At 40.4% G+C, this 13146-nt stretch overlaps 2 protein-coding genes and 8 non-coding genes across 18 annotated transcripts in view; 1 reads left to right on the top strand and 9 right to left on the bottom strand.

The window, feature by feature from the left end:
* CEP295 (centrosomal protein 295) overlaps positions 1 to 2347 on the top strand; it is a 40037-nt gene extending 37690 nt beyond the window's left edge. The window contains exons 22-24 of the mRNA XM_068395336.1: positions 306 to 414; positions 965 to 1064; positions 1970 to 2347. Coding sequence (XP_068251437.1) covers positions 306 to 414; positions 965 to 1064; positions 1970 to 2017 — 257 coding nt within the window. The 3' untranslated portion in view covers positions 2018 to 2347. The remainder of the gene's footprint in view (positions 1 to 305; positions 415 to 964; positions 1065 to 1969) is intronic.
* Positions 2348 to 3073: 726 nt separating this feature from the next.
* TAF1D (TATA-box binding protein associated factor, RNA polymerase I subunit D) overlaps positions 3074 to 13146 on the bottom strand; it is a 15601-nt gene continuing 5528 nt past the window's right edge. For 7 of the 9 annotated variants that reach the window (XM_068424856.1, XM_068424842.1, XM_068424830.1 and 4 more), the window contains exons 6-16: positions 12537 to 12594; positions 11931 to 12218; positions 10253 to 10308; positions 8844 to 8987; positions 8453 to 8500; positions 7543 to 7580; positions 6907 to 6979; positions 6255 to 6309; positions 5210 to 5290; positions 4281 to 4353; positions 3074 to 3520 (exon numbers count right to left, since the gene is read on the bottom strand). In XM_068424856.1, the coding sequence (XP_068280957.1) occupies positions 12063 to 12218; positions 12537 to 12594 (214 nt within the window). In that variant the 3' untranslated portion in view covers positions 3074 to 3520; positions 4281 to 4353; positions 5210 to 5290; ... (5 more) ...; positions 10253 to 10308; positions 11931 to 12062. Of the gene's footprint in view, positions 3521 to 4049; positions 4158 to 4280; positions 4354 to 5209; positions 5291 to 6254; positions 6310 to 6906; positions 6980 to 7542; positions 7581 to 8452; positions 8501 to 8843; positions 8988 to 10252; positions 10309 to 11930; positions 12219 to 12536; positions 12595 to 13146 lie in introns of all 9 variants that reach the window. The other 2 variants (XM_068424878.1, XM_068424871.1) reach the window with 2 other exon arrangements.
* On the bottom strand, positions 4108 to 4237 carry LOC137660693 (small nucleolar RNA SNORA25). The gene has a single exon (XR_011047757.1). It is a non-coding gene; the product is annotated as a small nucleolar RNA SNORA25 (small nucleolar RNA).
* On the bottom strand, positions 5423 to 5561 carry LOC137660692 (small nucleolar RNA SNORA8). The gene has a single exon (XR_011047756.1). It is a non-coding gene; the product is annotated as a small nucleolar RNA SNORA8 (small nucleolar RNA).
* LOC137660697 (small nucleolar RNA SNORA18) lies at positions 6365 to 6496 on the bottom strand. Its single transcript, XR_011047761.1, has one exon. It is a non-coding gene; the product is annotated as a small nucleolar RNA SNORA18 (small nucleolar RNA).
* Positions 7305 to 7377, bottom strand: LOC137660690 (small nucleolar RNA Z40). The gene has a single exon (XR_011047754.1). It is a non-coding gene; the product is annotated as a small nucleolar RNA Z40 (small nucleolar RNA).
* Positions 8094 to 8225, bottom strand: LOC137660695 (small nucleolar RNA SNORA1). Its single transcript, XR_011047759.1, has one exon. It is a non-coding gene; the product is annotated as a small nucleolar RNA SNORA1 (small nucleolar RNA).
* LOC137660691 (small nucleolar RNA SNORA8) lies at positions 8617 to 8755 on the bottom strand. The gene has a single exon (XR_011047755.1). It is a non-coding gene; the product is annotated as a small nucleolar RNA SNORA8 (small nucleolar RNA).
* On the bottom strand, positions 9098 to 9223 carry LOC137660700 (small nucleolar RNA SNORA40). Its single transcript, XR_011047764.1, has one exon. It is a non-coding gene; the product is annotated as a small nucleolar RNA SNORA40 (small nucleolar RNA).
* Positions 10453 to 10524, bottom strand: LOC137660702 (small nucleolar RNA SNORD5). Its single transcript, XR_011047766.1, has one exon. It is a non-coding gene; the product is annotated as a small nucleolar RNA SNORD5 (small nucleolar RNA).

Raw genomic sequence — 13146 nt, 5'->3', positions numbered from 1 at the left:
TTGTTTATTAAAGAACAACCATATTAAGCGAACTGATGCATCTCTAATGCCTGTTAGTGGGGAGTTGGAAGTTGGCTGTTGAGAAGCATGGCTGGCTTAAAGGACAGGCAGAAGCAGCAGCCTAATGTGTGAGACTGTGAAGATTTATTTTTAACAGCAGGTGTTATCTCCATTGTATCTGTTCTGCTAGCTTATTTCTTGTTTTGTAACGTGATTTAAAAATCTTTGAAAACCTCTCATGTTTTGAGTTAGCTGGACTAGAGATGTAAATTTAAGATATGTTTGGCTTTTTTTTCTTTTTTTAGGAAAAAAAGGTGCAGCTGCCAATCAGTTGAAGAAAGTAGGAGAAGTGAAAGTGTCTTCCCCAGAGGACAGGAAGTCTGGAGAAATGGAAATGCACCAGCGTACTTCAAGGTATTGCATGGACACAAGCGGGAGAAGTTTGGACTAAAAAAGCAGTAGTTCATCTGTATCTTGTGGAAGCTACGGGTCAGTCAGAGCAGTTTGTGATCTTCCAGTTGCACCAAATGCTGCTTAACAGGGAACAGCTGGGAGAGAGAAGCCAAGTGTGTTTGCTACAGGTGCCTGTTGAAAGTTCCCTTGCGCAGCTGGCAGTAAGAAACTGACTGGCAGCAAGAAACTGACTGGCAGCCTGCTCATTTTCTCATGCTGAGGCAGCTGTGCCAGTTAATGCATGAAACTAGAGTAAATTTGAAGCAAAGTTCATGATTGCCCTTGGGCACTTACTAATGGTAACATGCAGCAAGTACAACTCCTGAAGGGGGTGTTTGTTAGAGACAGCCAAAGAGGAATGTGAAGTGATTATAAATTACTGGAGAGCAGAGTCAAAATTTCCTTTCTTAGTTTGTGGCAATTGAGACAGTATAAACCCTTAAGCTTGGTAACTTATTCCAGCTTTGCCACTTTCTTCCTTACAAGACACAATTTTCTTCTGTTTTGACAGACTTTATAATCAACTTGCAGAAGTAAAAACCAGAAAAGAAGAAAAAACAAGGCAAGAAACTTATGCTAAAAACCAAGAAAAGGCTAAAGAGTTTCAAAAGGTAATAGTCTACTGCAATGTCATCCTACCTCGTTAGTTCTCATGATTTCACTGAGCTTCTAATCAGACTAATTGAGACAGAGTTCTGTGGTGCAAGTGCAACTGAAAGAGACCATCAAACCCCTCTGGACTTTTAAGTGATGCTGTTGGTATAGCCCACTTAAGAATTTCCTTGTCAACATTATGACTGAGCTGAAATTTTCTCTAAAAAAGTGCATCTGCCTGGGGCTGTATTTTTCTGGTGACTTGAAGTTGAGCAGAAGGGCTGTTAGGGACTCCAGTGGCTAGAAAGTCCACTTGGCAAAAGGATGGCAGGGTTTTTTGTTAGTCCAAACTTGACTGAATTTCCATTGTAGGGTGGTTTTGTGGGGTTTGTTTGGCTTTGTTGGCTGCTCTAGGTAGGGTAAGATTCTGCCTAGCTTAGCACTCCTCAGCTGAAGGTTGCCAGAATCCTGTCTGGGTTGGCCTGCAGTTGCTCTAGAGTAGGGGGCTGGACAAGAGGACTGGAGTTAATTAATTCTCCCTGTCCCCTTGCTGGGCCTCAGACACCTGGAAGGAAGGAAATGCTGGACAATCCTGACAGGCTGGGGCTGCTACTGGGGGCTCCAGGCCCAAATCCTGCCTTTTACACTGACCATCTCAACTTTTTTGTGGTAGAACAAATTGCAGCTCTTTATGTCTTACAGATTCCATAATTAACAGAAAATAAAGAGAAATAAGCACATTTTCCCCTTGAAATTTGTGGGCTTTTTGGAGCAGTAGCAGTGATTTACTGATTCATTGTCCTGTTGTCCAGACTTGCACTGTCTGTTGCTGATGCTCAGGTTATATGACTGCCACCTCAGTTGTGTCTACCTCACGACACTGGTTTTAGTGTAGTCACTTCAGCTGCTGGTTTATTTGCAGAAAATGCTGGAGAAACTACGAGCCAAGAAGACTTGGAAAGCACCATGAGTGGCAGAAGCCTAAGCAACAAAGACCACCACTGTATGGGTACAATCCAAGAGACCACTGAATAATGCAGACTTCAATAAGTTAATTTAATTGTGGAGTCATAAGGAATCCTCAGCTATAAGTAAGCCCTAAGCAAACAAAATCTGTGTAGTACCCTCATGTTTTACCAAGATCACTACAGAGGCAGATTAAGTACTGCTTTAAATATGGTTTGTCACAGATTGAATAGGCTGGTGTTGTGAAGTCTTTCTGCATGTGCATTAGTATGATCTCTCTGTAAAACACTAACTTTTGTAATATACATGTATAAAACATTTTTAAATAAATTTTTTTTTTTAGGAAGACTTGAATCCTCAGGATGCAAGAGATTAATTTCTTCTGTAAAGCTGAAATTCTTTTGGGTTCCACTGTCACAAGGTACATCTTAAATCATCTGAAGGGAGGAAGGGAATAAAAGCCTTATACTGTTACTGCTTCCAAATAGAGTTCTTCTGTCCCAAGTTACCTGAGCTCCAATTCAGAGCTAAGTAATTACCATCATCAGGACAGGACAAATTCAAAGCTCAACCAAATTCAGCTTTATAGCACAAGTTATCAGGAGGTGGAATAGCAGGGCAATTTCATTACATCCCATCCCATTTAAAAGGTAACAGAGAAAAGTCTTAGAAAGCTTATTTTTGATGAGCAATTAGCTGTAATTTAGGCTTGTTTTCACTGATTTTTTCAGTCCATGGTGCAGCTGCATGTACTGTGGTAGCTAAAGCAATTTGTTATCCCTCCCCAAGTAAAGAGCATAAGCCAAAACCAGCGTGTCATACTATGGAGTTAAGTAAGTGAGGTGGAGGCTTTTTACAATGCAAGGATGAGAGGTAGAGTATATATGGTCTCTTTCATCTTCACCCTTGTGGTTCTGCATATGAATATTCTTATGGTCAGAAGGGAGACCAAGCCTACACTCAGCTACCAGCAAGCTCCAGGGGCTCATCAGCCATGATTTACTCACCCTGCCTTTGTCTGCTTGCACTATAGCAACAGGAAATAATCCCAGGCTGCAGCTTTCAGACATCAGTTTTATTCAAGTGCTGTGACATTCTCTACAGAATAAATACCTCTCCTGAGCTTTAGTAGTTGAGTTCAGTGACAGAGAAGTGAGGCAAAACAGCCAACAGAGCCCATTCTAGTCAAATCACAACTTGATACCCTCAGCTTAGTTAGCTCTTCTGCAACACCAAGCAGGCAGGAAAGTATCCATCCTATGGTTTGCCACCCCATCTGCCACGAGGGCAAAACAGACAAATGACAAGGGCAAAGGTTCCCTGTGCTTCTGAACTGGTTTCCAAAGAACATGCCCTATTTCAATTTACAGAGCAGTAAGGGAAGTTAGAATGACATGTTTAACTCTAAATTATTGCAATAAACGCTCCAGATTATAAGGTTCGTTCTGTACTTGAAAGAGCTGTGCAGTTCTTCCTTGCAGTAGACTGACAGCAACAGCACCAGGACCTGAGAGAGACAAAGTATCTATTAGCACTTCTACTGAAAAAAAAAAGGCCATTTGAACTCTGTTGTCTTCCTCGCGCTGAAGCCTTCACACTTTGCATAACATGGCTTCCTCCAGTCTGAAGCAATTTGATTGTGGGACATGGTGCTGGTATAAAAGCAGTAACACAGGGAACATGCGCATGCACCCCTTACTAAAATGTTAAGGGGCAAAAGCATGATTTCCAACACCAGCTCCCCACCTGTCACAATTTTCTGTTTCCTGTAACTACTCACAGTGCCCACAGCATTCCCACCCTGCCCTTCTCTCCTCCCTCACCTATTAGTTCCAGCATTATCCACTCTAAGACTTCCATGCAGCTCTGTAACTATATCATATTTCAAAGGCAAAAGGAAGCAGCAATTAAGTTACAAGACTACTCATGCCACAACTCTATCAACGTGTTGTTCTCCAACTTCCCATGCTGCAAAAGTCAACTGGTTTCAGAATGAAGCTGAGCAGCCTCTTCCCTACATCAGCATCTCAAAAAACCTGAGGGCAGCAGATAGATAACATCCTTGTTCACTCCAAGAGGCCTCACGACATAAGGTGTATCTCCTCATAAATAGACCATAGCACACAGCAGGTGTCCACGGCATCCTGCAGAGGATTTCAGTATGCGGTCACTGCGTTAAGAGTTGCTGGTTTTTCAGCCATGCAAACCCTCTTTGAAGCGACCTTGAATTTCTTTTTAGCACCAGCAGTTTTGCTAAGCACTCTTACCTTCAGACTCGCTTTGGTGGCACTCAGGTGGTGTTTCTCACCCCTCTGACATGCAGCGACTTGGCAGCAGACACTATGGGTTACAGAGATTTGGTTAGTGTCAGTGAAGAGTTACAACAAACTCAAGTTGGATGGAAACTGTATGGAGCAGCCTTTTGCCTCTTCCCTTTTTGTTTGTGTGTGACAACCCTCCACTCAACAGCAGCTTCTGCAGACCAAGTTACTAGTTCTAACTAGAACTTTTGTTCCTCTGTAGCTTAAGCATTGGAGATGCCAAGGGCAGAGCCACATACCTACACCTCAGCAGGAACTTTCATCTCAGCAGCTGAAGGGAGCACTGTGTCTCTGACCTACACTGAAGCTTTATTCCCAGCAGACTTAGTGCCACATCATGTGGCAATTCAAGGGTCTGATGGACTTGCTTTACGGTCATGTCCACAGCTCACCAGAAATAGCAATATCCTAGCGGCCTTGGTAATGACCAGGTACTCACTGCTGTTATCACCAACTGAAATCAATATTCAAGTTTCCCATCCTTTCCTGTTAAGGACCAATCAATCATGCCAATACATAAGCTAAGCTGTGTACACCAGCAAGCCTAGAGATCTGTTAAAAGCTCCAAGTAGAGAAGAACTCCTCACAACAACAGCAGTCTGATTCAGAAACTAGCACTAACCGCTGCACAACTGTGACATCCATTTGAAGTACATACACACACACAAATGATTCACAGATAAGCAACTTGCTCAGCTACTGCCAAAATCTGGGCTGATCACTGCCCAGCGATCTCTGCTACTAGACAACCCTTTCTACACTTCTCTAGAACAGTTCACTGAAGTTTCCATGTTCTAGAATCATATCAAGTTCACACACAAACTTCTGTGAAGTTGCATGAAACCTTCTGAACTGACAAGTAACTCGGTGCTTACCTGTCAAGCAGGCTGTTACCACCTTCCACAACCAATCCTTTTAGCACAGCAAAATTCACATTGTTCTGTATCCTACAGCACCTGTTTAAAAAGAAAAAAAAAAAAAAGAAAGAAACAGAATGCACTTGCTGAGTTCCAGAGGCCAGTATCCAGTTCTCACACTGGAACATGAGAATAGAAAGCAAGTACACTCAAGTCCCTGAAGAGGACAAAAATTGTATCAGCAAAAATACCAGGTTTCACAGACACAGCAGAATGAAAACCAACGATGCCAACCGCTGAACTCCTGTAGCACTGTGTTTTGAACATCCCATCAGGAGAATGCTGCTGGGTGCAGATACCATACAGTGCAACAGCTGCAGTAGTTCTGCATCCACAACTGCTCATTTTAACCTCAAGCTTTTTTTGTGTGCACCAGTTAGTATCTAGTGATAAGCTGAACTGACCTACTCTTCATTTCACAAAAGCTGCCATGAAACTATGAGGGAAAAAAGACTCCCCAAATTTCATCTGATAGGAACAGCAGCTTCAGAATTCTTTTAAGTTTGTATATATTCCTACCATGAAGGATTTATACTTCTTGCAGAGTATTTCGCTTGTTTTACCTTAAACTCTGCATTCAATGAAACAGAAGCCAGGAATTTTGATTGTCTAGTAGTAAACTGGCTGAGCTGCTCAGAGATTGATTAACTCTCTAAAACCCAAACTTAAGATATAACCCCAATATTGCTGCTCAGTATGAAACCATCAAGCATCTCCTTGACACAGAACAAAAATGCAGCATGTTTATGAAGTCCCTTCAAGTTCAGACAGACACCATAGTGCTGTCCCTTCCCACCTACAGCCACCAAAACGAGAAATAAAGAATCACACATTTGTGACCAAAGGGGGATTGTTTCAAGCCATCCAGAAAACTCAAACCACAAGAAACTGTTAGAAATCAGGTAACTACATGAAAACCTGGCTGAAGAGTAAGTTCAGCCCATGCAACTCAACATATTAGTTACACCTGAAGCCCCAGAACACACTGTCTTTTGATTCTTACCAAGCTTTTCCACTTGAATCACTTTTTCATTTCTATCAGAAGCATAAGTCAGTACCTGAAGGAGAACATAACGCATTATTTACAGTTCCTAGGATGCTACATCTGCAGAGGTTTGTCTTGCAGTTTTATCCCACAGAGCTAACAGGTAGTTCAATGGGGTAAAGCAAAACCACAAGTTATTCTGTGAGGCATTTCCAACGACACGAACCTACAGAGGAGATCCTATCGGGATAGACCTCAACATTTCTGGTACTATAAATTAACACAACAGATAAAAGTCAAGCAGACTGGAAAGGTGTCTCATATAGATCCTACTAAGTGGTGCCTTTTTAACTTGTTTCAAGACATTTGGGGAAGGAGGAAGGTAAATGATACACTAACATTTGAGGAAGATGAACTAACTCCTTCATATTAGCAACAGTTTTAATGTTAAAACTGTGTACAGTTTAACATTTAATGTCCATGTTACCTGAAACGCAACAACAAAGGGAATTAACTACAAAACAGAATCCTCCCTATAGCTTTCCTGTTAACTTACTTGTAGAAGTAAAACTATCAGTTTAAACAGTTAAGCTGATGATACTTCCAGCCACTGAAAACCAGGGCCCTCCAGTCCTTAAGGAATATGCAGAAGCTCAGATGCTGTACTAACCTAGACGGGGCTTCAGATTTCTGTGAAATGGCTTCCTGCATTTCTTCTCTCATTTTCTCTAATTACATGGAACCTGAAAAAGCAACATCATTGTAATTTTACAAACTGACACGTATGTGCATACAAACCATCAGAACCTAAAGCAGTACTTCGTACTTAAGTGATTTCTAACCACCACAGGCATTTCTGATAGCCTCTCTCCCTGGAATCACACTTAAAGCTACTGTAATGTCTGAATATTGCCCTATTTAATATGGCAGCTCTTCTTAATTTCCTGTTTATTTTTAAAAGAAAGTCACACAGTCATGATCTTTGCTCACTGACACAAAACACTGCTGTTAATTAGTCTGAATGGATGCCCAGAATAAAGTGACATGAAAAGGACACTCATGTAATAGACTTGTTCAGAAAGGCTGTTCTCATTCACTCTCTTCAGAGCAGTTGAACATTTTGCCAATCATCACAACAATTTTCTCACAGCACTCTCAAGTCTGGGGGAAGAGGAGCTCTTTTCTAAAGCAACACTGCATCTTCTCAGTAAGAAAAAACAACAATATAACCAGCTCACCAAGTTAAAGACAGACAGCTAACCTGTAACAAGCAAGGGTTAAAAAACAATCTGTCACACTAACTTACCAAGATGCTAGTTCGGCCTGGACTACCATGTGGACTTCCTAAAAAGAAGTAAATTGTTGCATCTGAGTCATAGTTTCAAGTTTCTTTAGTATTTTAGTAATTTATTAAGACTTAGGCACTTTTATACTGAATATGAAGCAGGCAGACTGCAATCCAGTTATGCTGTCTGAATGCTAATGCCAAAACAAAGCATTTCTTTTTACATCAGAGCCATGTCCCAGTCTATCACGCAACTATCAACAAAATCTATCTGCTATTTAAGAAACTGGAGGACTGTGGGACAGAAGGTACAATAAGGCAGTTAGCTAACAGTCAGCTGGCACTGTGATGTAACAAAAACACGAGATACCATTTTAACACAGCTTCCAAATATGCTCTAATAAACCACCTACAAGAGTGCAGCACTGCATGTATTTTTCCTCTACCTGCTAACTCTACTTCCTTCAGAAGGCAGGACGCAGAATTCAAAAACATGAAAAACAAGTTAATCCTCAGGATTTTACAGTAGCTGCATTTTTGAACTATGTTCACATCATTGTCCCACTAAGTAAACCTGTTACAGGCCTCATTGTCACCACTGCAATTAACTGTACAGTGAGGAAAGCATAACCTGTTACTCTTCTAGCCACGTTTTTCAATTCAGACACACAGTGAGTTGTGTCTATTTGCTGAATAACGAGGCATAGCAATTAACTTCACAATGTCTGCAGAATAGCTTCTGGTTTTGAAGCCTAGTCAGTTAACTTTAAAAGAAACACGTCACTAGCTGCCACCTGGTACTTGGATTTGTGTTTCAAAATAAAATATTGCTTCTTTGCAAGAAGGCAATCAAAGAGTTAAGACTTGAGCTTTTATATCCTCATCCAACTACCTCCACCTAGGAAAACACAACTATTTCCTCAATACTTACCCTTAAGTAGAGGCTTTCTACTGTGTGCCCGACATCACAGGAATGCCCCTTTAAGAAACATTTTGCAACAAGGTCATTGATTTAACTATACTTTTATCCCCTAACAGTTCAACAGTTCTTCAGTGTTGTATCTGACAAGCTTCTCAATCAGAAACTTCCTATCTACTTGTTTCAACAGAAATACCAAGTTTAACCAGCACATCTGCATGAAAACCAACGATGCCAGCTGCTGAAATACTGTAGCACTGCTTTTTGAACACCCCATCAGGAAGATACTGCTGGGTGCAGATACCATACAGTGCACAAATCAGTCTGACTACTTGCTGTGGAAACAGTACTTTAAAGAAATCAATACTCTCATGCTGAAGTGCAGAAGAAACACAAAGCTCACCTCTTTCGCTAACGTGGTCCCACAAGTCCACCGACGTAATGGATTTGTACATCAGGTGGCCAGTGAACAGCCATAAGGATTCAAGCAGTCCAAAAAAGTTACAGCTGCTCACTGCTGCAAAGCCAGTGAGTTCAACTGCAGAGTCTGAGAAAAAAACCGTGTAACTGAACTATGCTTCTGCAAATCTGGAACATGAAACTCACGCCCTAGATTCATCAGTATTTGACTGAATTGTTGTTTGAATATATGCAAATATTGTCCCTTCATATAAGTAACACAACTAATATGTTCATCAGCTGTGGGTTGCAAAAGAAGGGTTTTTCTAAGCACTAGGTTCCAGGTTTTTGTCTACAGCAACAGACAAAAACTGAACACGTGCTGGAACAGATTGAATGCATCAGCTTTCAGTCTTCCACTATTTTTGAAACAGCATTTAAAGCTATTTCTCAGTTTAGTATATACTCACCATTACTAACTGTCACCTTCCACTCCTATGTTTTCTATTTTTAGAGACAGGTACAGCTTGGACTAAGGTAACTGTGGCAGGTTGTTCAGTATCAGCTATGCTGTCGTAAGAACAATTCATGCTGTGCCAAACTGATACGTTATCTAGTCCAGTACCCTTACTACAGCAGTGGCCAAGTAAGATGCCCTGTTCCTATCCTCTTACTTCAGGATGTTCTGGTAAGGCTTCATTACTCGCCCAGCTTTAGCTCAGGGCTTCCCATGTTAAAGATGTTTTCCTCTTCAGTAAATCTTAGGTGGCATTTTCTTCCATGCCATTTCCTAGACTCTCCTGAAGCCACAGAAACTTGGTAATATCCCACAGTATGAAGTTTCACAGCTTTAGCAATACATACATGCAAGACTACCAGCTTCTTTCTGCTGTCCCTCCTGTTCTTGCACGGGACATGCATGAAGATGAAATTTTACCAGAGGGAAGTGATCAGAAGCTGCAGCTGTATGACACACCCTGGTATAGAAAGTGTGGGTGGGGCACCCCCAGGAGACTAAACGTACAGTAGTTCTTCAACATCTTCAGCAGACAAGATCCCAGGTAGTGTCCAAACCAAATCGGACAGATTAAGCTGCCCTGCAGCATTCAACATCAGGTAAAAGCAAAGTATTTCTACATATAACTGCTAACAAAATGGCATTTAATACACAGGAATCCAAGAACTCAAAAAGTTGTAGTTTTCATTCAAGCAGAGGCTACAGGCTGTAATTTTGGTCAGACTGATAAATGTTGCACTGAACTCAATACCTTGGAAGCATCACACCGAAGTTGCTGTGTGCAACACTAAGGTATTCACTGGAACTATGGAATACTGTTTTTACAAAATGTTTTGTGAAGTAAAGCAAAAAAGCTACCTGAAGAAAACAGAACTGAAACCCATGTAACAGCTTACCTTGCACATCAAGAAAACCAAGTGGTATTTATTTCATCTTCCAAAAACAACATAAACTAGAAGGGAAAAAAAAAAAAGCAAAGTAATAAGAATTATCGAGATACGGTCAAAAATGTGAAGATTCCTAAAGCCAAAAGCTAGGTTTCAGCAATGAATTTAACATTTGTAGTAAGTTTGGTTTTCATGTGTATTTATCCAGTTCTAATCAGAATTGAAATTTAGTTCATTTCTGAGTCACTCAGCAGTTGAACAGAAAAATTCATCATGTGAACTGCAGAATGAGTGGGACTTCCACATGCCACCTCGCTATGGCCTTACCAAGCAAGAACCCCATGCTAGAGCCAGGATGAGTCTTTCAGGCCATAGATTTCTCAGGTAGATGTCTAAGAGTTACATTAGCCATTAATTTTGGACTAATATTAAATGTAATCTTCAACTACTGAAGAGTAATTTTTGCAGTCTTACTCCTTAGAGCTACCAAGTTGCAACTGGGAAACCCCAAACTTCCTTTACAAAGATCTGGGACCTTAATTCAAGCATATAAGGAATGCAACTTGACCTGCTCTCATTATACTGAGCACCTACTGTACATCTCCTCAGACTGACAATTACATTTTGAAGACAATTAACTAGTATATATACAAGTCTTTCTTGACAACATCCCTGTGCAGCACAGACTTTTACCTGCTGAACAGCTTGTTAGTTTGTTGCTGATGGGGATTTGGTTATTAGAGTATTTCAGTGACACAGACCACCCTTTGGTTATTTACGTCTTGTTGATTCACAGGTAAACTTTCAAACTATTTTTTATTTCTACTGCTACCGAGACAGCCTTGTCATCTAGGAGTTAGCTGTATTCAGATCATTTTTAAACATTCCCTAGTCATGTTCCCAACTGTCTAAAACACAATTGAGAATGGTATTTGAAACTAAAGAGCTCTCATCTTCTGCTTAGTCACGTTCACATCACACCCCATTCTGGACAGAAGAGGGCAAGAAGAATCTTTTAATCTAAGATTCACTATGCTGCTACAGTTATTTTTAAGATAACTTATAACTTCAGAATATTGTATTCAATTCAGGAGCAGAGAATTAGTTTCTGAAAAGTTATTCCGCACAGAATAGACAACCTCAATCATACAAATTGATTTTATCATCATTCAAATGCATTAACTGTGTTTTGCAATAGACTTTTGTCTAAGTTGACTAACCACTTTTGTATTTTTACTGTTGGCACAAAGATTTGCATTAAGCTTCAATTCTGGCTTCAACACTTACTCAGCTCTTGAAGTATTTCAAAGCATAACCTGCATTTCCTTAAGATATAGAGAAATAATCCCTCAAGTACCACTCACAGAAGTCAGCTATGAAAGAGAAAGGCATTCAAATGGCCCTTTGTAGCATAAGCATATATATGTATGTATGCAAACGCATACACTTTTCTATACTGTGCTGCTGCTATGTTACAATATTTGGAACTTGTTTTCCTGTTAAATTCTATGATCCACTGGTTACCAGAAGTCAAGCTGCAGAGGCTATCATTTCGGCAAGCTTATCAGCCACTGAATCTAGGATATTATACACTTGATAGAGGACAGCACAGAGGACATTTAAAAGCTTACCAAAAAAGATTATGATTATTTTGTAACCATCTCGGACACAAGCCCAATATACTCACCTTAAACCAAATCTGACTAGGTTGCTTGGCTGACAGCTCAACATTGACTTCAGACCCATGCTTTAAACCAAGTAGGCCATGAAAAAGGCATATGAAAAGTGGCCGCTGCCACCTCATTCATCAGCTTCCTGTTCATGGAGGTGAACCTTGCAGAAGCCCAGAACTCCCAGCAGCACAGTCATCTTCCTCCTCCACTTGAATCACTTCAGTTGATTTTGCACGTTTTGCTTCTGGCTTTGATTTTTTCTTACTGGGAATTTTGCTGCTTATAATGAAAGAGCTGTTCTCCTAAGAAAACAGAAGACAGAAGTATTTGCAAGTCTAGTTTTGAGATACTTAAAAGGTAAGATTTTGGTAGTAACTTTGCAAACTTTAAGAACTCTTCAGAGAACTCCACAATTCCTATGTATTCCAGCATTATTTCAAAGAGGAGGGTGTCAACTCTCAAAACAACTTCCTTCTGCATTACAGATCAGGATTCACAGGTATTACAGTTAACTCTGGATCTAAGCTCAAAAATTAAGCACTTAAAACATTATCTAATTCTTTACCCTCAGAAGAGAAAGAAGGTTAGAGAGTTTCTGAAGTTAAGGAGTATTTACTCACCACTACTTTGGCATCAAGGTCTTCTTGATTATCAGAATTCAAGCTGTCATCGTCATCACTGGAATATAAAAATACAAATCAAGCTCTGTACTTTTACATTAGCCTAAAATGTGTAACCTATTTGCCTACCACAACCCTTGGTTTCTCTTAACGTGTATGGAAGTGCTACAGCTTGTAGGTGTAAGATAATGCTACTTCTGCATGAGGTTGTTCTCAAATGATAGTTTCTGACAGCAGAATTACATCCCAACTAGCAACACTGGCAGGACAGATGAAGTGCTTAGCAGCAGAACAAAGATTTAGTAGCAGACATCAATAGTAGTATTGAAATATTTAAGATTACACTGGCAAACAGGCTAGAAAGTCAGCAAGTTAGAAAACAAGCAGAATACAACTAAGAAAATAAGAGGATAGGCCTCAGCTAACAACAGTACATAGCTGTCTTCCTGATACTACGATGGAGAAATATTATCTCCACACTGCCATGAAACACAAGTATGAAATTCAATTCCACTTTCCTCCACACGCTCTTCTCTCAAGACAGAAAGAACTCCCCAGGAAGAGATGAAGCCATTTTAGCGCTATGGTTTCAACAGGTGACACTGGGAGG

This window comes from Nyctibius grandis, chromosome 2, assembly GCF_013368605.1.
Source record: "Nyctibius grandis isolate bNycGra1 chromosome 2, bNycGra1.pri, whole genome shotgun sequence".
Classification (NCBI taxonomy): Eukaryota; Metazoa; Chordata; class Aves; order Nyctibiiformes; family Nyctibiidae; genus Nyctibius; species Nyctibius grandis.
The sequence above is the reverse complement of the archived record's forward strand: the minus strand, read 5'-3'. Positions and strand labels throughout refer to the sequence as shown.